This window comes from Prionailurus bengalensis, chromosome B4 (assembly GCF_016509475.1).
Source record: "Prionailurus bengalensis isolate Pbe53 chromosome B4, Fcat_Pben_1.1_paternal_pri, whole genome shotgun sequence".
Taxonomy (NCBI): Eukaryota; Metazoa; Chordata; class Mammalia; order Carnivora; family Felidae; genus Prionailurus; species Prionailurus bengalensis.
Genome location: NC_057358.1, coordinates 136,094,464 through 136,117,514, shown reverse-complemented (window position 1 = coordinate 136,117,514; position 23,051 = coordinate 136,094,464). Strand labels below are relative to the sequence as shown.

The window sequence follows — 23,051 nt, the reverse complement described above, 5'->3', positions numbered from 1 at the left end:
GTCAGCACAGAGCCCAACGTCAAAGTTGGTTATGAAATAGAAACTTCCACAAAATATTGGACAACTTTTACCCTCCACCATGGGGGTTGAAAAGATGTCACTAACCACGAGCCACGTCAGATGACACAATTCCAATTCAGAAGCATCCCACCTACCTCAAAAGTTGGTAATTATTTTCGAAGACTGTGCCCCCCAAATGAATCAACACGTGCAGTCACAGAAGCGGGTTGACACGTCACTGCATAAATCATGACTTCATTTAGATCAAATGACTTTTTCTACATTAATTTCACTCACTGTTCCAATTCCAAGGTTTCTCATTCTCCTGTGGGAAGCGAAGCCATCACTCTAGATGCACTGGCCCCACTGGCTGAGGAATTACTCCACAGAGGATGCCAATGTAATATCAAAATCCTAAGATGGTTCCATTTTTTTTTGCCATCCAATTTATGGAATCAAAATGAAGCTTTTGGAAATTTATTCTGTCCAAAGTCACAAGGAGAACAAAGGCAAAACAAATGCAGGTGAAATTGAGTGGCCTTACAATTTGCAGCCCGTTCGCAACTATCTGACACAGGCAGAGAATGACATTCCTCAAGGAACTCCCAACGGTCTTAATGCCCTGCTAGAGACAAAAAACAATCTTAGCTTAACAACGGCCAGATCTCCAGGATCCTGGAAGTCTTCTTTAAAAAAACACATGAAGGGGCGCCTGGGTGGCGCAGTCGGTTAAGCGTCCGACTTCAGCCAGGTCACGATCTCGCGGTCCGGGAGTTCGAGCCCCGTGTCGGGCTCTGGGCTGATGGCTCAGAGCCTGGAGCCTGTTTCCGATTCTGTGTCTCCCTCTCTCTCTGCCCCTCCCCTGTTCATGCTCTGTCTCTCTCTGTCCCAAAAATAAATAAACGTTGAAAAAAAAAATAAAAAAAAAAAACACATGAAAATCCTTTTGGGAACTTCATTTACCTCTATCCTCCCTTCTCCATACGATCCATCACTCTTCACAAGCCCAGCGCAGCTCTTTCTGCCTATGGGTCCTGTCCCTGTGCTTTAATAAAACCACCTTTTTGCACCGAAACTGTCTCAAGAATTCCTTGACAGTTCTCTCTCCGTGCCCACGTCTCATCACAAAGTAAAAACCCAGCATTACAGGGAATGCTACTCAGCTAAGTTCAGTAAAAAAAGTTGAACACAGACTGCATTTCTTTTGCAATGATGATACCCATCTAGAGTGTGATGGGCACAGCAGAGAGGGACTAACGTTCCCACTAAATTAAGAACCCCCCCCCCCCAGAGCAGAAACGTACTTGGAATCGGGTGTAATGATTTCATCCAAACAGGCTGTAAATTGGATCAGAAATCATAGTTGCCAAAATTTACAAATATTTTTTTTTCATAATTAGAATAACTGAACTACAACATTTGTGTGACAAAGGTGATGGTAGGGGAGTACCTGGGTGGCTCAGTCCATTAAGCGACTGACTCCTGATTCTGGCTGAAGTCATGATCTCACGGTGGTGAGATCAAACCCCCTGTAGTCAAGTTGTGCACTGGGTGTGCAGCCTGCTTGAGATTCTCTCTCCCTGTCCCTCCCCTGCTCATTCTCTCTCTCTAAAAAAAAAAAAAAAAAGGTCAATGGTAGATACAAAACTGTACTCCTACATGGGGGTAATGGTTTTCTCTGGGCCCCTCAACAAGGGCACTTTGGAAGCGTGAGCCTTGGTACACCACCGTTAAGTGTCCTAGTGACATTTAACGAGTCCTCGGAAATGGTGCATTTTACCCAAATTCGGTTTAAAACTTTTAATCAAAGTATTCGGCCACTGAAGGACCCCCCCTCCCCGCAAAAAAAAAAAAAACAAACCAAAAGTCTTGAAGCTTTGTAGCAAATTACGATTGCAAAATTGCAAACAAGATCATGAAACATAGCCCTATAAAGCAACAGAAAAGCTTGAAAACACAGAACGCTCAAAGAATGATTTTTGAAATTGTGTAATCGCACTTTGAAATACCTTTGAACTACCTCCACTTGTTTAAAAACAAAACACTCTCCCCTGATCATACTCTGTCTCTTTCTGTCTCAAAAATAAATAAAAACATTTAAAAAAAAAATTTGTTTTAAAGGGGCTCCTGAGTGGCTCAGTCGGTTAAGCGTCTGACTTCAGCTCAGGTCATGATCTCACGGTCCGTGGGTTCGAGCCCCGCGACGGGCTCTGTGCTGCCAGCTCAGAGCCTGGAGCCTGCTTTGGATTCTGTGTCTCCCTCTCTCTCTGCCCCTCCCCCGTTCATGCTCTGTCTCTCTCTATCTCAAAAATAAATAAGCATTTAAAAAATTTTAAAAACAAAACAAAAAAAACCTCTGAGTTTAACTGAATAAATTTACATTTTGAATCCACACTATGCATGTCGAAGCGCCACTACCCGGCAGCACCGAACTCCGGTGAAGCATTCAAAAGAATCCGAGAGCCCCTCCCGCCCCCGGGGTCTGCGAGCCTTGCAAGCGGGGTGGGTGCGGGGCACGGCCCTGACTCCAGGCCTCAGTTTCCTTTTCGGACGGTGTCTGGAGTCTCTTCCGCTTCCGACCGCGTGGAAGCCGCACGGCCTCGCTCCCGGCATGCCCCGGGGCAGCCGCGGGGCGAGCGAGGAAAACACCGCCCCCAGCAGACGCGCGTGCGCACTCGCCGGCAGCACCGAGCCCCCAACGCGCCCCGAGCCCGCGTCCCCCCCCGCCCGCTTCCTCGCCGCGCAAGCCCGCGCGTTCACGCACTCGCGCACGCGCCCCTCGGCCGGCCGGGCGGCCGGGCCCCGGGTCCGGCTCCCGGAGCTTCAGCCCCCGGCGGCCCGCGGCGAGCCGGCGCCGGGCGGGCGGTGGGCGGGGGCCGCGGGGAGCTCGCGAGGAGGGCGGGGCGGGAGGGCCGGGCCCGCGGGCGGCGGCGGAGTGGGACTCGGAGCCGGCGCTGGTGCGGGCGCCATGGAGGCCGACGGGGGGCCGGGGGACCCGCCTGCCGAGCGCGGCAGCCCGGGCCTGACTCCGGAGGAGGGCGCGCGGGCCCGCGCCGAGTTCGCGGCGCTGCACGGCCCGGCGCTGCGCGCGTCCGGGGTCCCCGAGCGGTACTGGGGCCGCCTCCTGCACAAGCTGGAGCACGAGGTGCGGGCTGGGGCGACGCGGGAGGACCCGGGGTGCCGAGCGGAGCCGGGGAAGCGGCAAGGGTGTGGCTGCGGGCGGGGCCCTGGAGGGGAGGCCGGGCCAGGTGCGCCGGTGGAGAGGCAGGGGAGGGGGCCCTGGGGGTCTCCTGCCGACGAGGCTGCTAGGGTGCCTGGGGGAGGAGGGGGGAAGGCCCGGGGGCGACGCGCTGGGGGTGTGTCGGCGCTGGGGCGCGGCGGGGACCAGGCGGGAGAGGCGCGAAGAGCACGAACGTCGTGAGGACCGACTTAGATGGTGCCTCCTTGGCAGCTTAGGAGGTGTCTAGACTTTGGGGCCCAAGAGTGGCGGCAAGAGCCCAGTGCCTGTGGCCCCGATCCTGCCAGCGCCTGGGGCTCCTGCTCTGTGCCGGGCCCTGTACTGAGTTCTCCACGCTTCCGAGCCCCACATACATCCCCATTGTGCAGTTGAAAAAACTGAGTCACAGGAAGAGGAAGAGCCTCCTAAGGTCTGTCAGACTCGGGAACCTGTGCCTTGCTTTCAGCCACTCCTTCAAGGAGAATAGGTGCCCCATGAATTGGTGTGGCTTGAACTGTTGGGGCCGTAGAACTCTTACATGTTTCATCATTCGATGTGAGCCCCCGCCCACCCTCATTTTGCAAATGAAAGAAAACTGAGGTTGTGGGAGACGGAAAAGGACTCTACAGAAAGGAAGAAAAGGGCTGACATGCTTCCAGATTCTGTGCCCTTTGTGGAGACAGCTCCCTTCTCACCAGTCTTCTCTAGCCTGGGCCTCCAGTGTGGCACCCCGCGGGTGCTGGCTGATCAGAGTGGTTCCTGGTTTTTGGTAGTTTGCCCAGGTGCTGAAGCCAGAGCAACAGGCCGGCTAGTGGGGCCTTCTTAGCTGCAATTAGGCTCTTCTTGGGGGCGGGGGGGGGGGGGGGGTTGCTGCTCCCTGGGGCCAAGACTGACCGAGGGGCACAGGTGATGAAAGGGACCCCCAGATCCAGGAAGAGGTTGTCCCCCAAGCCTAGCTGCTGGACACACCCCCACCCACCCAGCCAGTGGGAAATTGGGGTTCACCAGGTACCCTCCTGCTCCTAACACATAGTTGCTGTAAAACAGACACAATGTCAGTGGCATTCAATACATACCTACCTCTTGTAACGAACAGTGAGTTTCCTTCCCCTGTTTTATTTGCCCCCTCAATTCCACCAGTGTTTCCGGAGCACTTGGTTCGGGTCCCAGGCATGTGCTGGGGACCCCACCGATCTGTTAGGATAAGAAGGTCCTCGTGCTGGGTAAAAGGCACACATGTGGGAGAATCCCCCCGGCCCCAGTCCAGCGAGCCTCCATGGGCAGTAAACCCTCATTTAGACAAGTCACTGGTCCATCTAAGCCAGAGTCTCCATCTGGAAAGCCCGACGGTGGAACAGGGCCCCAGCTCCCACAGTCTTAGTGGGGATTGGGTGGGGAGGCAGGAGATGAGCTCCAGCAGGTGCCACAGCACACGGTGGGCGGTCACCAGAGTGTAGCGTCCCCTCCGCACTGGCACTGGCCGCTGTGGCTCTACCAAGGGGCAGCCAGTATTTTTCCATGAGCCTCCCTTGCCATTAGGGGTTATGGGCAGAGCTGTGAGTCATCACATCGCCAGACCCAAACCTGCATCCATTGTCTTCAGTGAAGCCTGCTGCCGCTGGGGGCCAGGTGTGGGGGTGGGCACCTGCCAACAGGAACCGGGCCCCTCCAACTCCCCGCAGGGCCCGTGGCCCTGGTGCCTCACTTCAAATCAGTTTTGTTGGAAAAGGTGGGGAGTGTTTTAAAATAGGTTGCAACTCCCGCTGCCGGCAGGAACTTCCTGGCTGCAAGACCACACCCTTCATTACACCCTTAGGGCCTTCTGTAGTTGAACCCAGAAGGGATCATGGTCACCCCCCCCCCCAAAGGCAGGCCCTCTATTCCCAGGCCTTATACTGCCCCACTGTGCCCCTCCCTCGCATAGGAGGGTTCTAGATTGGAACCCGGGGTGTGCATTCCAGTTCTTTGAGCAGCTCTGTGCTGGAAGGAAGGTGACAGCCTTCCCCAGGCTCAGCTTAGGGAGCCTGGCTTGAGGCAGCCCCCCTTGTCTTCCAAGGAGCCTGGCTGGTTCCACAGCCTTCCCTACCCCCAGCTTCTGTGCCCCCCTGCCTGGGGTCCTTTGCCCACCACCCCAGCCACAGCTTCCCCCCCTTTAACCCTCCCCTCCCATCAGGCCCCAGCACCATTTGCCTGGGCCTGTCACACGGCCCGACCTTACTCCTCCGTGCCACTCGGCTGCCAGCTCCCTAGGCAAGATCATGAGGGGTCCACGTTCACACCCCAAAGTGCCCACCTGCCCAGCACAAAAAAAGCTGCTTGTGCCTGAATAGGTGGCTGGTTTCTCTCTGCTGGGAATGCAGTTTTTTTCTGTCAGAGTCATGAGAAGTAGGTTTGGGGGGAGAATTGGCCTTCGTGGAGTCCCTGCTCTGTGCCAGGGACCTACGGTGCACTGTTCTATCGGTTTAACACTCAGCTCTCCTGGAAGGCAGAGGATGCCTTCCTCCCTGGTGAGAGACTGGTCTCCAAAGTGCAGTGATGACAGCAAGTGCTTCTGCGTCATTTGCCGGCCTTAGGCGCTTCTAAGCTTTTCGTGTCTTAATCATTTAATCCTTCCAACAGCCCTCTGAGGCAGGTTCTGATGTTCCCGTTGGAGGGATGGGGAAACTGAGGCACAGTGGTTCGGTGACTTGTCCAAGGCCCCATAGGCTGGCTCCAGAATCTGCCCTGAGGCCCCTTGCCAACTCGGGGCAGACACAGTGCGTGAGTGTGGCTGCAGGGGGCAGCCTGGCTCCAGAGCACGCAGGAGAGGGCTGACTTCGGCTGCACAGGGCTGGCACTGTCCGTTGCAGGGAAACTTAAGGACCCGGGCCCTTATCTTCCAACCACAGGCCCAGGCCCCGCTCTGTGCAGACCCAGACTGCCTCTTGTCTGGGCAGGCGTGGTGGCTGTGGGAGGCTCCAGGGCACCTGTTTCCTTCTGGATTGCCTCAGCTGCCTTGGTATAGGATTGGCTCTTCTGGTGGAACTGGGGTAGGATCCCCTGCCACCAAGACCCCACCTCTTCCGTTCACTTCTGACATGACCGGGGCCACCCACCGCCTTTCAGGACTCCTCTCCTTGTGCAGTAAAGACCAGACTAGATAGGGTTCCGCCCCGTACGTGCAGCCCTACCTCCAAGACTGAGGGTGTCCCGGGCTGAGGGACTTTGGACAATAGCTGGTGACGGCGGTTAGGTCCCAGCCCTGACTGGTTTCTAGGAGCCTCGGTTTCCCCCCCTGTAAGATGGGTAGTCGGCTAATAGATAGGTGCTGCTTCTCCCGAGGGGTTTAGCTGGTCCTTGAGGCTGAGGGGGGGGTTGGGGATGGTGGGTAGCCCGTCAACACGCCTGCTGTGGCCCCAGGTCTTTGATGCCGGGGAGATGTTCGGGATCATGCAAGTGGAGGAGGTAGAGGAGGAGAGTGAGGGCGAGGCAGCCCGGGAAGTGCGGAGGAAGAAGCCCAACCCCGGCAGCGAGCTCTGCTACAAGGTCATCGTGACCAGCGAGAACGGGCTCCAGGCGGCCAACCCCAACAGGTAGGAGCCTCAGGCCAGACGCCCGTCGTCCATCCCGTGGCCCTCAGGATGGGCTCCTTCCTAGGGGGTCACCGAGGCCAGAAGCGGTAAATTCGGGCACTAGTGTTTTCTGTGTGCCGGGCACTGGCCTCTTCGCCAACTGGTTCAGAGCGTGTGTGTGGGTGCAAGGCAGCCTTACCCGTGAGCCTGCCCTTCTCTGAAGGCCTATCTCCGGTCCTACGGGATCTGGGTCTCTGGGTGGAGCCCAGAAAACATAAACAGGTTCTCCCAGGGCTTTATGCCTGGACTGTGAGCATTGTGGTCTGGTTGGCTTCTCAGGCGGGGGGCACCAGGGCCCAGCGCCACAGGGTAGATGGGGCGGAGCTCAGACCGAACCCAGGACTCCTGCCTCCCAGGGACCAAAAGAAGCTGTCGTCAGCCATGGCGGGCCCGTCCACCGCACTTTTCTTGGAACCTTAAGGAGGAAACTTGCCGGCCTCTCGAGGTCACCGGGCCCCTGTGTCCGTAGGGACAGGGTCTTCTGTGTCCGGGAAGGGTCTGGCTGGCCTCTTCTTCTGCAAAGGTTTTCTGGCCTCCTTCGCCAGCCTGTGAGGGGGCGGGAGAGGCCACACAGGTCATGACAGCAGCCAGGCGCCACCACCCACACGCTCTCTCGCTCAGAAACTTGCAGACTCACCTCTCACGTCAAGTTCAGCGCAGCAGCCTCCGCATGCACCTGCTCTGTTCCCAGCCGTGCCGCTCTGGGGCCCCAGCCCAGCAGCCACCGGGCAGGTTCAGGAGGGGATGCGGGCGGAGTCCTGGGCTTGGAGCTCCGGACATTGGTTTCAGCTCCACAGCCCTCCCTGCTCCTGGGCCTTTCTCCCTTTAGAGCCTCGTGAATCTCCTCTGATTGCCGGGTTCCAACCTCATCCTCTCTCCATATGTGCTGTGTCCAGCCCCCCTGGTGAGCATTTGCCCGGGGCCACCCCCAGGTATCCCACCTTGAAGCTCGGCTGGGTGCCCTGCAACCTACGGTCGTATCCCCTGCGCACAAGAGCAAGGATAGATCTCCATCTCTTGCCGGGTATTCAAACAAAAAGTACCACAAGCACAATGAAATAAACACTGCCGATCTTGCCACCCAGAGGAAACACCGGAGCGTTTGCTGTTCCTTTCATCTCCTCAAGGGAATGGAGGTGAGGGCCGTGTGGCCCGGCAGGCAAACCACACGCCCGTGTGTTCGGAGCGTCCTGGCCCAGCGGGCCCCGTGGGGAGGTAGGGATGCCTGCCTGGCCCTCCAACGCGCTCCCACCGCCGTGTGTGAGGGCCATGCAGCCACGCCCCTCTGGGCTCTTCCAGGGGGACTGGACCACACGGGGCACAGCTGTCCATATGTGTGGAGACTTGAAGCCTCTCCCACAAAAAGGCCTCGGGCTTTCCCAGGAAGTGCCCCGAAGCCCCCGGCACGCGTGAGTGAGCTCCGAGTGACGGCCTCTATGCACAGCTGCCTGCCGCTGGCCTTCCTCTGTGGGCAGCTTTTGCCTTTGCTGAGCACCTGCCGTGTGCCGGGCCTGCAGGTGGCGAGGAGGGGGGCATACACCTGTGCAGCGGTTCCAAATCCAGTTGAAGTCACTTGTTGTTACAGTGAGGAATAGCAATCGGCAGAAACACAAGTACACGGTGTGTGGTCAGCATGCTGTATGTTTGGTCTCATTTGGTCCACGGATGGGAGGCAGGGACCTACTGATGGGAGGCAGGATCTCCCACTGATGGGAGGCAGGGTCCTGCTGATGGGAGACAAGGTCCAACGGATGGGATGCGGGGACCCCAGTGGCTTTTTCAGAATTGGAAGAGGGAGAGAAACCTCCCCAGGCCACAGCTGCAGGCCTCTCCCTCCTCGGCATCTCCTGCTGGCCCCTTCTGTCCTGCCCTTCTTGCCGCGCCCGTGGGGCAGCCTCACGGCCCCCTTTGGTCTGTGCCCGCAGCATCTTCCTCATCGACCACGCCTGGACGTGCCGCGTGGAGCACGCGCGTCAGCAGCTGCAGCAGGTGCCCGGGCTCCTGCACCGCATGGCCAACCTGATGGGCGTCGAGTTCCACGGCGAGCTGCCCAGCGCGGAGGCTGTGGACCTGGTGCTGGAGGAGATGTGGCGGTTCAACCAGACCTACCAACTGTCCCACGGGGTGAGCAGGCAGCTGGAGCTGGGGGAGGCGGGCGACCGACAGGGACGGGGGCCTTCACTGCCCTGGGCCGTCAGGGGCAGCCCAGGAGAGCCAGGACCCGGCCCCAGGAGCCGTCACCCTGCGGTGAGCAGACTCCTCTCCGTGGGGCCCCTCATTCCCTGTGGCTTCATCGTGGGCCTGTTACTCTGCTTTGGGCCACCAAGCACTGGGGACCGGTGTATCTGGGGGCCTTTGAGCTCGCGGGACACCACCCTCTCTCTGACCAGAGACTTGAGTTCCGTGACTTGGCTGTCTGTTTCCTGATGCTTTCAGATTCTGTTGTCCCGTCCCCGTGAAAGCCCTCAGTTGTTCCTCACTGACTCCAGAAGAGTCGAGTCCCTGCTGTCATGACCACCCCTCCCCCCCAGCATCCCCAGACTCACCCTCACACTCCAGCCCCTTGCCACTTTTAGTTTGGGAAGAGACAAAAGTTGTTTCTCAGGGTCTCCGCTTAGATGTCCCCTCCTCCGAGGAGCCTCCCTCGCTCTCTCCCTGCCACACGCACAAAGCCAGACACATCCGTGCAGCCGTGGTCTAACACCTGTCCCACACAAGCGATCACTGCAGTCAGCCCAGAACGGCCCAGGAGGCCCCCGGTTAAAGGTGCATGTGCTAGTCGCTCCAGGCTCTGGGAGCTGGGTGTAGACGGGCCGCCGTTTGGGCGAATGGGCGGGTGGGAGGATGTGCCACAGAAGGGGGCAGGCAGGCGGACCGGTGGACGCAGGCTGCTGTGTGTGCTCCGCCTACAGACGGCCGAGGAGAAGGTGCCCGTGTGGTACATCATGGACGAGTTCGGTTCGCGCATCCAGCACTCGGACACGCCCAGCTTTGCCACCGCGCCCTTCTTGTACATGCCCCAGCAGGTGGCCTACACGCTGCTGTGGCCCCTGAGGGACCTGGACACGGGCGGTAAGTCCGACCCCCGCCCGCCCTGAGGGATGGGCCCCGGCCCTGGCTTCCCGCTGCCTCCTGATGGGCCACGTGTCTTGATGCAGAGGAGGTGACCCGAGACTTTGCCTACGGAGAGGCGGACCCTCTGATCCGCAGGTGCAGGCTGCTGCCCTGGGTCCCCGCCGACATGCTGGACGTCAGCTCCTCCACGCCCGAGCCACCGGACCAGCACTACCAGGTGTGACCGTCCCCCTCCGACCCTGGGCCTCCCTGCTTGGTGGCTTCTGGAATGTTCTTCAGTCACCGAATGTTCATGAGCGCCAGCTGGCTAGTGTGGGGGGCAGCGGAGAGTCTGGGCGTGCCGGAGAGATGGGCTCAGAGCCCAGGCAGTGAGCAGGAGCTGCCAGCCCTGAGCCCAGACCCCAGGGGCCGGCTGCTGGGAACCATGCTCTCAGGCGATCAGAGAGCTGGGGCTGCTGGTCGTCCGTGCTGCTCCTCCTCGTTTTTGGGGACTCCTCGCCGGGACTGGGGGGCACAGCGTGGGCCATGCGGCTTGGTTACAGATCCCCACTCGGTACCATTTCCTCCTCCCCCGACACCCCCCTCACCGGGAATGTGAAGACGCTGGACTCGAACACTGTAAGGCATGTTTTCTGGCGCACAGTAGGCCCTCCGCAAGTAGTCACCGCCGTCACTGTTACGAGCAACAAAGGTGCTCTGTGGTGGCCTCTTGGGCAAATTAGGGAGTCGGGGTCAGGGAGGCCCAGGGCAGGGGAGGAAAGGGGGAGCCTCTAGGAACATAGCCACTACCAGACCAGGCAGGGCTGGGCAGGGAAGACCCCCTGGCCCCCCTCTCCTCCCTCCCCTGCCCTCTGATCTCCCACCACTGCTTCCCATTGGCTGGTCCCAGTTGGAAACCAGGCCACGAGTGAGCCTGTGGTTAGCACCTATGGGTATGCTTGACTATAATCCTCACGACAGTAGGCCTTAAGGTCCCGTCTCTATCTCCATTTCACGGAGAATGAGGAAACAGGCACAGAGAGGTTGAGTAACTTGCAAACGGTCGCACAGCTGGTGGGGGAGCGAGGCTCCAATACCAGGGGCGCCTGATAGCTTGTGGGCAGAGGCTTCCAACCTCGCCCCAGTGTGTGGAAATTTCCCAGCCCACACTGGCACATCAGACACTGAGCACCTCCGAGGATCGTGGGAAGGAGTAGACAAGTCAGGAAGAGCGAGGATGGCACGCGCCACGTGGTGGTGTCGATTCCGTGCGCGCTGTTGCTTGGGAGAGACTAGGCCATAATGATGGAACTATTGGCACCTTTCTGGTGGATCCCGTGTAAGCCAGTGGTGGTCGAACCGTCCCTGCGGAAAACTGTGCGATCACTGTGTTTACTCGTCTTGAGTTTGAGGCGAGTTTCCGAGCCTCGTAGGATAGTTGCACGTAGTAGGTGCTTAGTGAACAAGTGAATGCAAGGGGGGAAGGCTTAAGAATTGCTTAGGGATGAAGACTTCCTCCTGGTGGTGAGGCTGTTCAGCGGGCAAGCAAGCAGGTGACGTGGCCTTCCGACCTCAGGGCTCAGGAGCTAAGACTGCAGAGTGGAGTTTGCACTCACGAATTAGGGTTTTTTTTGCCTTGGGATGCCCTCTACTGCCCAGGAAGAGGCGATGGGGCCAAACTCTGGTTGTCTGTCACCCCCTGGTTGCTTTTCCCCATTTGACCATCTAGATCGGCCTGGGCCCTGAGCCCTGAGCCCTGGGGTAGCCGGTCTTAGTTAGCTGTCACTGGATAAGAAGGGACACAAAGACAGCAGCTTCACACAGCAGACGTTTGTAATCTCACCCCCGCTGTCTGTGGAACAGGCGTCGGGGGAGCTTTTGGCTCGGAGCCCCGCTCGCATAGCCAGGCTGTCAGCTGAGGCTCGATGGGGCTGAGGACCTGCCTCCACGACGCTCACCCGCCCAGCCACCTGGGCCCCCTCCGCAGGGCTGCTGAGTATGGGGGTGTTTTAAACCACCAGCGGCACCTCAGGGCTCCGCTGGGACCGGGCAGCCCCCTCCCAGGACGGGCCTGACATCTTCTCAGCTGCCTGTGATTTGGAGAGAGCCTCGGGAAGATTCTTTTTTTTCTGACACAAAACGGGCAGTCCGGCACCTGTGGGGCCTTGAGGCCCAGAATCCCGGGGCAGGGTGGTCAGAGAGCTCTGGCTCTGGCTGGGGTCTGAGTGTGCCCCCTGAGATCTCAAACCCCGATGTGCCAGGATGGGGGTCAGGGGGCATGTTCACGTGCTCCCTTTCTCGAGGGTCTGTTTCCACCTTCGGTGCTTTCCTTCCAGGCCATTTTGGAGGAAAACAAGGAGAAGCTGCCACTCGCCATCAGTCCGGTGGCGTATCCCCGTGACCACGTCTTCAGGTGCGCAGCTCCCTTCTCGGCTCGTGATGAGACTTCCCTCACTCCCCCGAGTTCCCACAACCCCTAGGACAGTGCCTGGCACAGGGAGGCGCTCAGGAAGCCTGCCGTCTCTTGGCGACATGGCAGTGACAGACGTGTGAGGCCACAGAGTCTGAGGATCACGGAGAGAGCGCCGTGAAAAGTGAGGGGGTGTCCTGGGGTGAAGTCATAGCCAGGCCTGCGCTCCGCGGCCCCTCCGGAAGGCAGGAAGCCTGTGCGGACAGTGAAGGCGCAGGGCGCCCAGGAGGGTGGGCCGGTGGGTTATGCGAGGCCGGCAGGTGCAGGCTGGACCCCAGGGGGAAGCAGGTACTCCATGTACAGGTGAGGGTGTAAAAGTCAGTGCTGAACCCCCCCACCCCCGCCCCGGTGTAGGGCAGGCTCGGAGGCGGGGCCCAGCCCTCGGTCTACACAAACCTGGTCCAGCCACAGACTAACTGCCTTCTGTCTCTGCCGTACCCCGCAACCGGGCTCTCAGGCTCTGTCCTCACCTCTGCCCGGGGCCAGCGAGGGCCAGGCAGGTAGCAGTGAGCACTGGTGTGGAGCAGGGCTACATCCAGGACACTTGTCTGGGCCACACGCTCACCTGTAGGCACCAGGACACCAGCTGCCTTCTCTGAGGGCAGGGGTCTTCGTGTGTCCATTCTTCCTGCTTCCACGTGGGAGGAAAGCCTGCATTTGTTAAACACTCGGGTTAGCCCGTTTCATCCCAGTGACGAGTGTGAGCTAGGCCGTGGTCCCATCTTACGGGGGGACCTGGGGTCACACAGGTAGGTGTGTGGTTGCCCCACCCTCGGCAGGCAAGCAGAGGGGCTGGGGTCTGACCCTGGCTGTCCGCCCTCAGGGCCCGTGCTGGGACCTCAGGGTCAAATTTACGCCCAGCCGCGTCCTCCTTAACATCAGCCCCGGGCGGGGCGCCCCCAAGTGGCAGGGGTGTGGCGAGCATAGGCGGGGGCCCGGCTCAGCCCGACTTCTCCCTATAGGGTCTACACGGACGTCCAGCAGGTGCTCGGCCACCTCACCCACCCACGCTTCACCTTTACCCAGAGCGAGGCGGACGCGGACATTCTCTACAACTTTTCCCACTTCAAGGACTACAGGTGAGCCCCCCTCCGCCCCCCCGCCAGCCAGGCCGAGTCCCCTCGCCACCCCGAGCTGCCCGCGTTTCCCTCGGCCCTCCAGGAGGCTCAGCCAGGAGAGGCCCAACGTGCTGCTGAACCAGTTCCCCTGCGAGAACCTGCTGACCGTGAAGGATTGCCTGGCCTCCATCGCGCGCAGGGCGGGGGGCCCCGAGGGCCCAGCCTGGCTGCCCCGTACCTTCAACCTGCGCACCGAGCTGCCCCAGTTCGTCAGCTACTTCCAGCAGCGGGAGAGGCGGTAAGAGCCCCCTCCAGGCGGAGACTCCTACATGCGCCCCGTCCCTACGGCCCCCACCCCACCTGTACCCGTCCTCACCGGCCCCCGGGCCGCGCCTTGGTGCCGCAGCCGGCCGTGACTGCCAGGGGAGTTCTCCACGCCCCTGCCGAGCGAGCTCCTCCTTGCTCCCTGAGGTCCGGCCGCTAACGCCCCCTCTGTGACACCTGCCGCTGCTCCCTGCGGGAGGTTGGGTGCCCCTTTCCTAGGGCTGCCACGGTCCCGGGGAGACGTTGCCCGGGAAGGTGGGCCCGGGGCGCAGCCCAGCCGACCCCATGTGCTCTCAGGGGCCAGGACAACCACTGGATCTGCAAGCCCTGGAACCTGGCCCGCAGCCTCGACACCCACATCACCAGGAGCCTCCACAGCGTCATCCGGCACCGCGAGAGCACCCCCAAGGTGGGCCTTGGCGCTCCGGGGGCCAGGGGCACTGAGTGCACCGGCTGGCCACCGAGTCAGTGGGGCAAAGGGGACTCGCGTGTCAGGGCCTGGGTGCGGGCGGGTCCTGGTGTTGGGTCACTCAGCTCACGGGTGTCTCTGAAGCCCACACTCCATTCCTTCCACCGGCCTGGCCAGCAGGGAAGGGCTGTGTGACTGTCCGGGTGACATGGGGGAGCCCTTGCTCGGAGCTGCCCCTGGTGTGTCTGACCTCAGAGTCCCCACGTGCTGCACCAGGAGTGACCGCCGAGCCGGGGGCAGGGGGCCAGGCCAGGGAGCCCCTCGGGGCCCCGGACAAGGCTGCTGCAGGGACACACGGCACAGGGGCAGCGTTGGGGGCTTCGTGAGACGCAGCGCATCTGGGCAGAAGCCAAGGAAAGCGCGCCACGGGGATGATTGGCGCAGGGATTCCAGACAGCGGACGGGGAGTCGGCGGGATTATGGCTGAGGATTTGTATTCAGTTTTCAAAACCCAAAAACTGGTGGGATCCTTTCCCTCGGTTAAAGTGAAGCTTAGGGTACAGAACTTGCCACAGCCTGGACAGAGTGTGCAAAGGCCGAGGAAGAAGCCAGGTGCAGGGTGCACGCGCCTCCGTAGACCCCAGGGCGGGAAGCGGCCCGCTCCCGGGACCGGGGCAGGAGCGCACCTGCGTCCCCAGGAAATGCGACGGCGTGCAGACACGCCACAAGCACGAGCCCGCAGCCAGTGAGGACGGACGCGGATGGGGCGGGGCTGGGGTGCCTCCGGGCACTGGGTCCTGGCCCAGGGGAGGTGAGAGCCCACCCGCGACCCCGCGTCCGTGTCCTGCAGGTCGTGTCCAAATACATTGAAAGTCCAGTCTTATTCCTGCGAGAAGACGTGGGGAAGGTCAAGTTTGACGTCCGCTACGTCGTGCTGCTGCGCTCGGTGAAGCCCCTGACGCTGTTCGTGTACGACGTGTTCTGGCTGCGGTTCTCCAACCGGTAACTGGGAGACTGGCTGGGGGGTGGGCAGCGGGGCCCCTCGTTCCCTCGGGGGTCAGAAGGCCTGCCCTGGGCTGCTCCCCCACCGCGCACCCGGCAGGTGGCCCGCTGAGCTGGTAAATGGCGGGGGCTCTTGCCCTGCCTGCCTCGGCCACTGCTGGGGACGGTCCTTGTGGAACAGGCACCGACCCCAGAGTCTCGCGATGACGTGTCCGGGCCGTCGGGGCGTCCTCACGGTTAGCTCATCGCTCGCTCTGACCCAAGCTCTGTGGGGCCGTGGGGCCGCCCCCTCGCACCGATGGGGGGACAGGCGTCCGGCGGGCTCGCTCAGGGCACTGTCCCTGCTCAGCCGCGGCCACGCTCAGGACCCTCCCGTGTCTGCGCGCTCCTCCCACAGGCCCTTCGCGCTCGATGACCTGGACGACTACGAGAAACATTTCACTGTCATGAACTACGACCCGGAGGTGGTGCTGAAGCAGGTAGAGACCGGGGCGGCGGGTGCAGACCCACACCCATCGGCTTGTCTTCTGGGCAGGCTGTGTAGACGGTCAGAGGAGCGGACTTGGGGTACCTGTGTCAATCTCAGAGCGGCACCCCCGCAGCTCTGTCTGAGGTGCCCGCGGCCTCCCCGGGCCCTGCAGCAGGTCGCCTGCAGGTCTCCCCTGGAAGCATCTGCTCGGCACAAGGGCGTGTGGGGGTGGGGAGGCACGGGGTGCATGTCACGTGCCGCCACCCTCACCCCAAGGCCGGCTGCTGCTGTTGCTGGCCTGTGACCCTGCCTGGATCCTCCGTGCCCTGTGCTATCTGGGCACCGTGAGCAAGGGGACATCAGGGCAAGGCTCCCTTCGAGGTGAGCGCATCACACCCCAGCCGGCCAGCAGTGTACCTGGCCAGGTGGGCGTGGCCTGGCGGAGACAGAGGCCGGCTCTGGGTGGAGGAAGGAGGGGAGGAGAGAGAGGCTGCCTCCTCCCGGAGGCCCTCCCTGTTCGCTGACCTGCGCGCTGGGTAACGGCTGTTTGAGGCAGGCAGGAAGTAGGGCACGGGCACTCACGCACCCTTGCTCAGCCCGAGGCCTGCAGGTGGCCTTCCCTGCCCTGCCTCCCACAAGGAGCCACTCCTCTGAAAGGGGTGATTATCCTTCCCGGGCACATTCTTTTCAGCGTGCGTACCTCCCGAAATCACTCAAAGGACTGTTTTGCACGTACTATACGAGTCTGTGTGAAATGGAGCAAATCCTTCTGTGGCTTTTGTCGTTGTTGAGCATCGTGTGTGTAGATCCGTCATTATCGCTGAATGCGGCCGGGGGCGTTCTTGTCCCCGGGACGGGCTCGTCACCCACCTGCTAATAGACATTTGGGCCACGTGTGGTGTTCACTATTCGTGAACGTGCTGCATCGAACACTCCCGGAGACGCCTCGCCATGACTGTGCGACCGGAGTGGCCTTGCCCACGTGCACGCCCAGCGGTTGCTTCTGGTCCCGGGCTGTGCTGGCAGCCGGCGCCTGGGACCCTGAGCCCTCATGGGACCCTAGGACACGGTTGGAAGTTGTCTCTGAGACAACCGAGGGCCGCCCTGTATACTGTGGGATGCCCCAAGGGTCCTGTTTCCCCTGACGCTCCTGTGTGCGGGGACACGTGTCCAACAGGATGTGAATGAGCCCACCCTGGCTCGTCCTTTGCAGGAAGAAGCCTGAGCCTACTGCCAGCTCACGCAGGTGTGTTTGGGGTGAAGCCTTGGCCTGGGGAGATCTTGCCGTCCCCAGGCACTTTGAGCTGGTGCTGAGCGGTGAGCTCCGGCCTGGGCCCTGCAGATGCGGGTGCAGGCTCTGCCCCCCGTGCATGGAGACCGGCGTGGTGCTGTGTCCCCCCGGGCCTTGCAGTCTGCTGACCCCTCGGCATTAAGCGTCTCACTTGAGCCTCGCGAGAGCCCTGCAAATAAGTGCCGGGCAGGGAGCATCCTCCCGTTTTACAGACGGTGACACTGAGGCTCGGACAAGTAAATCTGCTTGTCCTGAGTCTATAGTAGGATCCAGAGCTCAGACTGCCTCCTGCCTCCATTTGTGCCCAGAGGTGGGGGTGCTGGATAGGCGGCTGGCACCGACACGTGGCCCCGGCGAGTGTCAGAGGCCCCAAATTAAGGTGGGGCAGGCCTCCCCGCTCCCGGCCCAGAGGAGGCCCCGGGCAGAGCGTGACGGTCCCTGTGTCTGTCACAGGTGCACTATGATGAGTTCATCCCTGAGTTTGAGAAGCAATACCCAGAATTCCCCTGGAAGAGCGTCCAGGTGAGTCCTGAGCAAAGCCGCAGAGGCGGGGGCTTGCCCTCACCGGCCGGCATCAGGTGGGTGGGGGTCTTTGCTCCTCCCACCGAGACTAGGGAAGGAGATGGTGTGAGCTGCAACCCTCCTCCCACTCTAGACCTTGTGGGGTGCTCTGGAGGGGATTCGGGGCACTACGGGGACAGCCCGATGGCAATAGGCCCTACCTGCCCCAGAAATTGCAAACCTGAGGGGACAGCAGGGACACGGCTGGAGACACAGGCTGGCCTCCGTCTCTTAGAGAAGCTGCTTCTGGTGCTGCTCTGTCTGCTTCGGTGCAGAGGGCAGCAGGGGGCTCTGAGGCAGGAGACCGGCTGCTTTGCGGTAGTCGGACCCACGAGCGAGGGGCTGGTGTTCTAGGGGGCGGCCGGGTGCAGAGATGCGAAGGCTGCAGGAGGAGGGGTCTTGGGCCATTTGGGGCCGCGGCCCACGTGGAGGCAGGGAGCCCGTGTCAAAAGCGGCTCTGGGGGCTGGTCCCAGCCACAGAGCCACGCAGCCCCCAAGCCCTACCTCCCCCGTCCCCAGGGTGAGATCTTCCAGGCCTTCACGGAGCTGTTCCAAGCGGCATGTGCCAAGCCACCGCCCCTGGGCCTCTGCGACTATGCCTCATCCCGGGCTGTGTATGCCATCGACCTCATGCTCAAGTGGGACGACCGTCCAGATGGTGAGGCCCCCCCCCCACCCCTCCCTGTAATCCAAACCACGCCCTCTCCACTTAGCCAAAGCCGATCATCCAGCCCTCCCCCTGCCGGCGCCCCCAGGGGACAGAGAGGGCGTCCCCGCTTCCCTGCCCCTGTCGGTCGGTGCCCCTCGGGTTGTACTCTGCCTCACGTTCGCCGGGAGGTCTGGTCTGGGGGGTGCACCACCAAGGGGTGGCGGTCCCCAGGGCAGAGCGCAGGCAGGAAGGGCGGTGGGCTGTGGTGTCGGGGGTGGGGGGGGAAGCTCGAAAGGAAAGGGCCCTGTGCCCCGAGGCCCCAGCGGCCAGGGCCCAGCCCACCCTCCCGGGAGTGAGGTGCCCTTGCTTTTGCGCCGTCAGGGAGGCGGGTGATGCAGCCACAGATCCTGGAGGTGAACTTCAACCCGGACTGCGAGCGAGCCTGCAGGTACCACCCGACCTTCTTCAACGACGTCTTCAGCACCCTGTACCTAGACGAGCCCAGCAACTGCCACGTCAGCCGCCTGGTCTAGGTGCCCGCGGGCCCTGCTGAGGCTGGGTCCTCCAGCCTCAGCTCCCCGGGCCGCTTCTGCAGAGTCCTCCTCCCCGTCCTCCCTCGGACAAGCCTCGCCTTCGAGCTTTGGCCCCAGCACCGCCTCTGGGGGCTCAGGGTCCTCCTCTGCCTCCTGACTCAGGAGCAGGGCCGGTCACAGTGTCCCCTGGGGCTGAGTGCCAGGCCCCCGTGCACAGTCCCCTCACCGCCATCTCTGCTCAGCCAAAGGCTTTTCCAAAGAGTTTGGTTCCCGGGCTGCCGTGTTTCCAGGGTGTCGGCGGAAGACGGGTTCCGGGGAGCGTGACGAGGCGTCCCCACAAACAGGCTTCCCCGGAAGCACCTGTGGAGCCCAAACATGAACGGGGCCAGGCTGGCTCCTTCTCCAGATGTTGCTTGTGCGTCGTGGCTCCCCCAGGGCAGGGCGTCGGGGTCCCCCGCTGCACCCCTGTGTCCCCAAAACCCCTGGGAACCTGCCAGCCTTCTTGTTCCCCAACCTCGACCAAAACCTTTACCGGCAAGCTTCTCGTGCCCGCCGCCTGTGATCGCTCTTGCCTTTCCATTTGGCAAAGGCAGGCCGTCCTTCCCACCTCCGTGGCCCCCGCAGACCTCACCGCCCGCCGGGCACAGCAGCACTCTCCCCCTCGTCCGACGTCGGCTGGGACTCCCTGACAAGGGGCCTCGGGGACAAGTGTGGGCAGCAGGGCACCAGGCAGTGGGGAGCCGACAAAGATGATTCCAGGGAGAACTTCGCGTCATAGTTAGATGTCGTCTTCCACCAGAGTCTAGAGTCAAAATGTTGGGTTTTTGTTAGTTTTTCACGTACGGGAGTAAATCGAAATTTCTTGTCCTTCCCGTGCTTTTGTTTCCGAAACCTGGAGTCCGATGCCAGCCTGTGTGTAGCCGCAGCACGCCCAGGCCCCGCTGACAGGGCAGGGGGGCCAGTCCGCCTCCCGGGGAGCGGGGAGCTGCTTTCGTTTTGAAGCCAAGAGTGATCCTGGTGGCAAAACTGGACTTGACTGTGCCTCCTTCTGTGTGTCTCCTTGGCTGTGTCTGTCGGCCTCTGTCACCCAGGACCTCAGTCTGTCGGCCGGGGGGACGCCCCTTCCCTCCAGCCACGCACAGGTGTCGAGAGCAGGGCACCTCGTCTCGGGTCGTCGCCCCGGAGGGCCGCTGGCGTCCCGTCCTCTCCTTGACTCGATTCGTATCACAATAAAGTATGCCTTCTCTACTCTGGCCTCGCTTTCTCTTGGGAGGCCCTGGAACCACAGGCCTGGCGCAGCGTTTCAGCCGTTTGCCTGTTGGGCTGTGGAAGAAAACCAAAATACCAAGACTGGCGCTTTGAAAAATGGGAGAGACGGGATCCCGGTGAGGCTTCCAGGTTCCCCGTCCCGGTCCGTCTGGGCTGCTGTGACCAGATATCCCCACTGGGGGGCTTAACAGGACTTCCTTCCTTCTTTCCTTTCCGGAGGCTGGGGGTGGGGTGGCCCAGGATCAGGGGGCGGCGGATATGGTGTCATAAGGGCCCTCTTCCTGGTCACAGGTGGGAAGGGGCAAGGGAACTTTGCGGGGTCTCTTGTAAGGACACTGATCCCGCTCATGAGGGCTCCGTCTTGTGACCTAAAGGCCTCCCGAAGGCCCCGCCTCCTAGGACCATCACATTGGGGCTTAGAATTCAACACAGGGATTCGGGGGGGACACTCAGACCACAGCAGGTTCCTAACCCAAAGTTGGGTTTCCCAGCACCGGTTCCGTTGCGGAGCGGAGCGCCGTGGGGACAGACGTGGAGCTGAGGCGCATCACAGGCAACGCCCAGGAGCCTTGTCCTCGCGCGTGCCCTGAACCCCGGCTCCGGCACACATTTTTGGGGCCTCAGGCAATGGGAGTCTCTTTCTGCCCGTTTCTTCACCCTGAGGACGGGGGTGAGAGGAGACCCTAACTGCTCTTAGGGCAGCCAGAGTGTCAGGAGGGGCGTGAGCACTGCTAGCCTGCGCAGCGCCGCCCCCTGGTGGTGATGGAGCTGACGACAGGAAGGCAGAGGTCCCCTCCCCAGCGTGCCCTGCAAGGGGCCTCCTGCGCCCCTCAGGGTGGGCACTCACACCGGGTTGTTCATCCAGCTGCCTATCAGGGGTGGCACTCCTGCTCATTCCCAGTCCACTTAAAACCTGATTACCCGGACACTCCGAGCAGGCACGGCTGGGATCAGAAGACCCCATGATCCAGACTTTCCTTAATTATAAATGGGCCGTCCCCCACTCTCGCTGTCCTCGCATCTCTGATCAGTGAAACGCAGACAACCCCCAAGGAAGGGCATCAAGCAGGGTCTCCACCGTCCCTGAAGCCCAGACCGCTTGCCATGGAGACAGTTCTTATCCCCGGGGAATGCCTCTTTCTGGTATTATCTTCCCTGGAGTCCTTTTGTTTGCATTGAGAATTCATCAAAACGGAGAATTTGTAAGCGCAGGACATCTGGAGTTGACCGGGGAGCCACAGCCGTGGTATCAGTTGTACCAATGTCCCACGGAGCCGCACAAATCCGAAAGGTGAAGCTTAAGATGCTCATAGTGACATCTAGAAAGACCCTCCGTGATGTTCCGTGGCCACAGCGGCACCCCCGGACTCGGTGGCGCTCTCCTGGAGAGGCGCCAATATAGGAGAACCTCTTAGCACCAGAGACGAGGCTTCCACTTGCGGGGTTCAGAGTGGCCGACCACACGTTAAAGTGCTCAGCTCACACCCAGTCACTGCTGTGCCCCTGCGGACGGTCGGCCGAGCCCTCCTGGGCTGCGGGAATGGCCTTGTGTCCTTTATGGCCAGTCAGCTGCAGAAGGAGACAAACGCCCAGATTTAAGATTTCAACGGCACGAAGTAGCTCCAGCAAAGAGCACAGCCCAGAAAGACGTGACCCATCCATGAGGTGTGGGTTTTCCTGTTAAACGAACGTGGAAATTGCCAGCACCCTGACGTTCCTAGTGGATGACAACAGCCCAGAAAGGAAGAGAATGCTGTGTGTGAAGAAGGGGGTGGGAGGAGGGGGAAGCATCACAAGAAAGCCAGCAAACAAAATGGCAAAGTGCATCTGCCTCTCGTCTGTTTCGCCAGGCATTTTTGTGGCCGTGCGTGGTATGTGGCCAGTAGGAAGTGTGTGGGATATTGCTAGGGATGAACGGACCCACAAGTGCGTGGAAGGGACAAAAAATCGCCTGCACCAGCATCACGGAAAAGATTGCAGAAGTCTCGGGTGCACTTAAGTGCTAAGTACCAAAAAAAAAAATAAAGCTCAGTGCAGGACATCTGGCAGGCGCAGGGGTGGCTGTGACACATCCAGGGGCCCCCTGACCTTCTTGGAGAACTTCGGAAATAATGAAGATGCTCAAAGAGTCCCCCATCTGACCCCTCTGCTCTCACGAGCATCAGAAAAGCAGCGTGGGGAGCTGGCCAAGGTGCTCCCTGCTGCCAGGCTGCCGGGTTCCTGCAGAGCATCGTCTGTTGGGCTCCAAAATCCTCCGGAGCTGAGGGTAAGCAGCAGGGCGATGGCCCCGGAAGACAGCCGCCCCTTCTCTCAGAACAATGCAGTCAGCTGGCTCTCCCCGAACTTTCCTGACATCGTAAAGTGGGGATAGAACAAGGGGAGACAGGCCACGAAGCATCCGGCCTCCCGAGATGACAGAGCGAAACACCAAAGTTTTGCCAATTTGGGTAATCGACAAGCAAAACCAGGCAACAAAAGGCACGGCAGGTCACGGGCGCCAGGCAGCCGAGCGGCAGAGGCAGGACGCACGCGGAATGTGGGAGCTCGTAGCCGGAGCAGAGGGACCGCCCCAGGGGGAGACTGCCTGGGGGGCCGGGGGGCCCTGCCAACCTCACCGACTCCCAACAGCCGGGACACGGGCCTTACTGCCTCTGACACGCCCTCCTGCCGATTTGGTGTTTGTGAGGCTGCTTCTGGTGGGGTGAGGCCAGCATGAGTCCCACCACCCAAGGGGCAGGTCAGGCGGTGTCCCCAGCTCTAGGCCCAGCCCCATCCCGGCCGAGGCCAGCTGAGGGTGCCGAGGTGCTGGCCCAGGCCCACTGTGGGCCCACGCCCCAGGCTGAGCTTCCCGGGGGGCTTAGAGAGTGGGTAGGACTGAGGTCCCAGCCTGCCGGACGCCAGCCAAGCCGCGGCATAGCCGGTGTGGGCTCCGGGTTGAACCCAGGCTGCTCTGGGCCAGGCAAGACACCCCGCCTCTCAGAGAGTCTGGGGGGGAGGCGCGAGGTGTGTGGGTGAGCACTGACCTGGTCCAGCCCCGTCTGGATGGTGCAGCCTGGACAGATCCCGCAGGAGGATGAGTCCCTCCCGCCCCCACCCGCAGCCAGCAGCCCCTGCCCAAGTAAGAGGGCCACTGC

The 23,051-nt window shown here is 61.1% G+C and overlaps 1 protein-coding gene across 2 annotated transcripts; it reads left to right on the top strand.

The window, feature by feature from the left end:
* The first annotated feature begins 2,925 nt into the window (after nucleotides 1–2,925).
* TTLL12 (tubulin tyrosine ligase like 12) lies at nucleotides 2,926–19,896 on the top strand. 2 transcript variants are annotated; one of them, XM_043562833.1, is made up of 14 exons: nucleotides 2,926–3,145; nucleotides 6,617–6,789; nucleotides 8,754–8,952; nucleotides 9,741–9,900; nucleotides 9,987–10,120; nucleotides 12,219–12,295; nucleotides 13,315–13,431; nucleotides 13,514–13,708; nucleotides 14,032–14,143; nucleotides 14,994–15,145; nucleotides 15,543–15,624; nucleotides 17,359–17,427; nucleotides 17,986–18,124; nucleotides 18,497–19,896. In XM_043562833.1, exons 1-14 carry the CDS (start codon nucleotides 2,969–2,971, stop codon nucleotides 18,646–18,648), a joined length of 1,938 nt encoding a protein of 645 aa, XP_043418768.1. In that variant the 5' UTR covers nucleotides 2,926–2,968; the 3' UTR covers nucleotides 18,649–19,896. The 2 variants fall into 2 exon arrangements, with proteins under 2 accessions (XP_043418768.1, XP_043418769.1); XM_043562834.1 differs by lacking the exon at nucleotides 2,926–3,145 and adding an exon at nucleotides 5,679–5,977.
* Nucleotides 19,897–23,051: the final 3,155 nt, after the last annotated feature.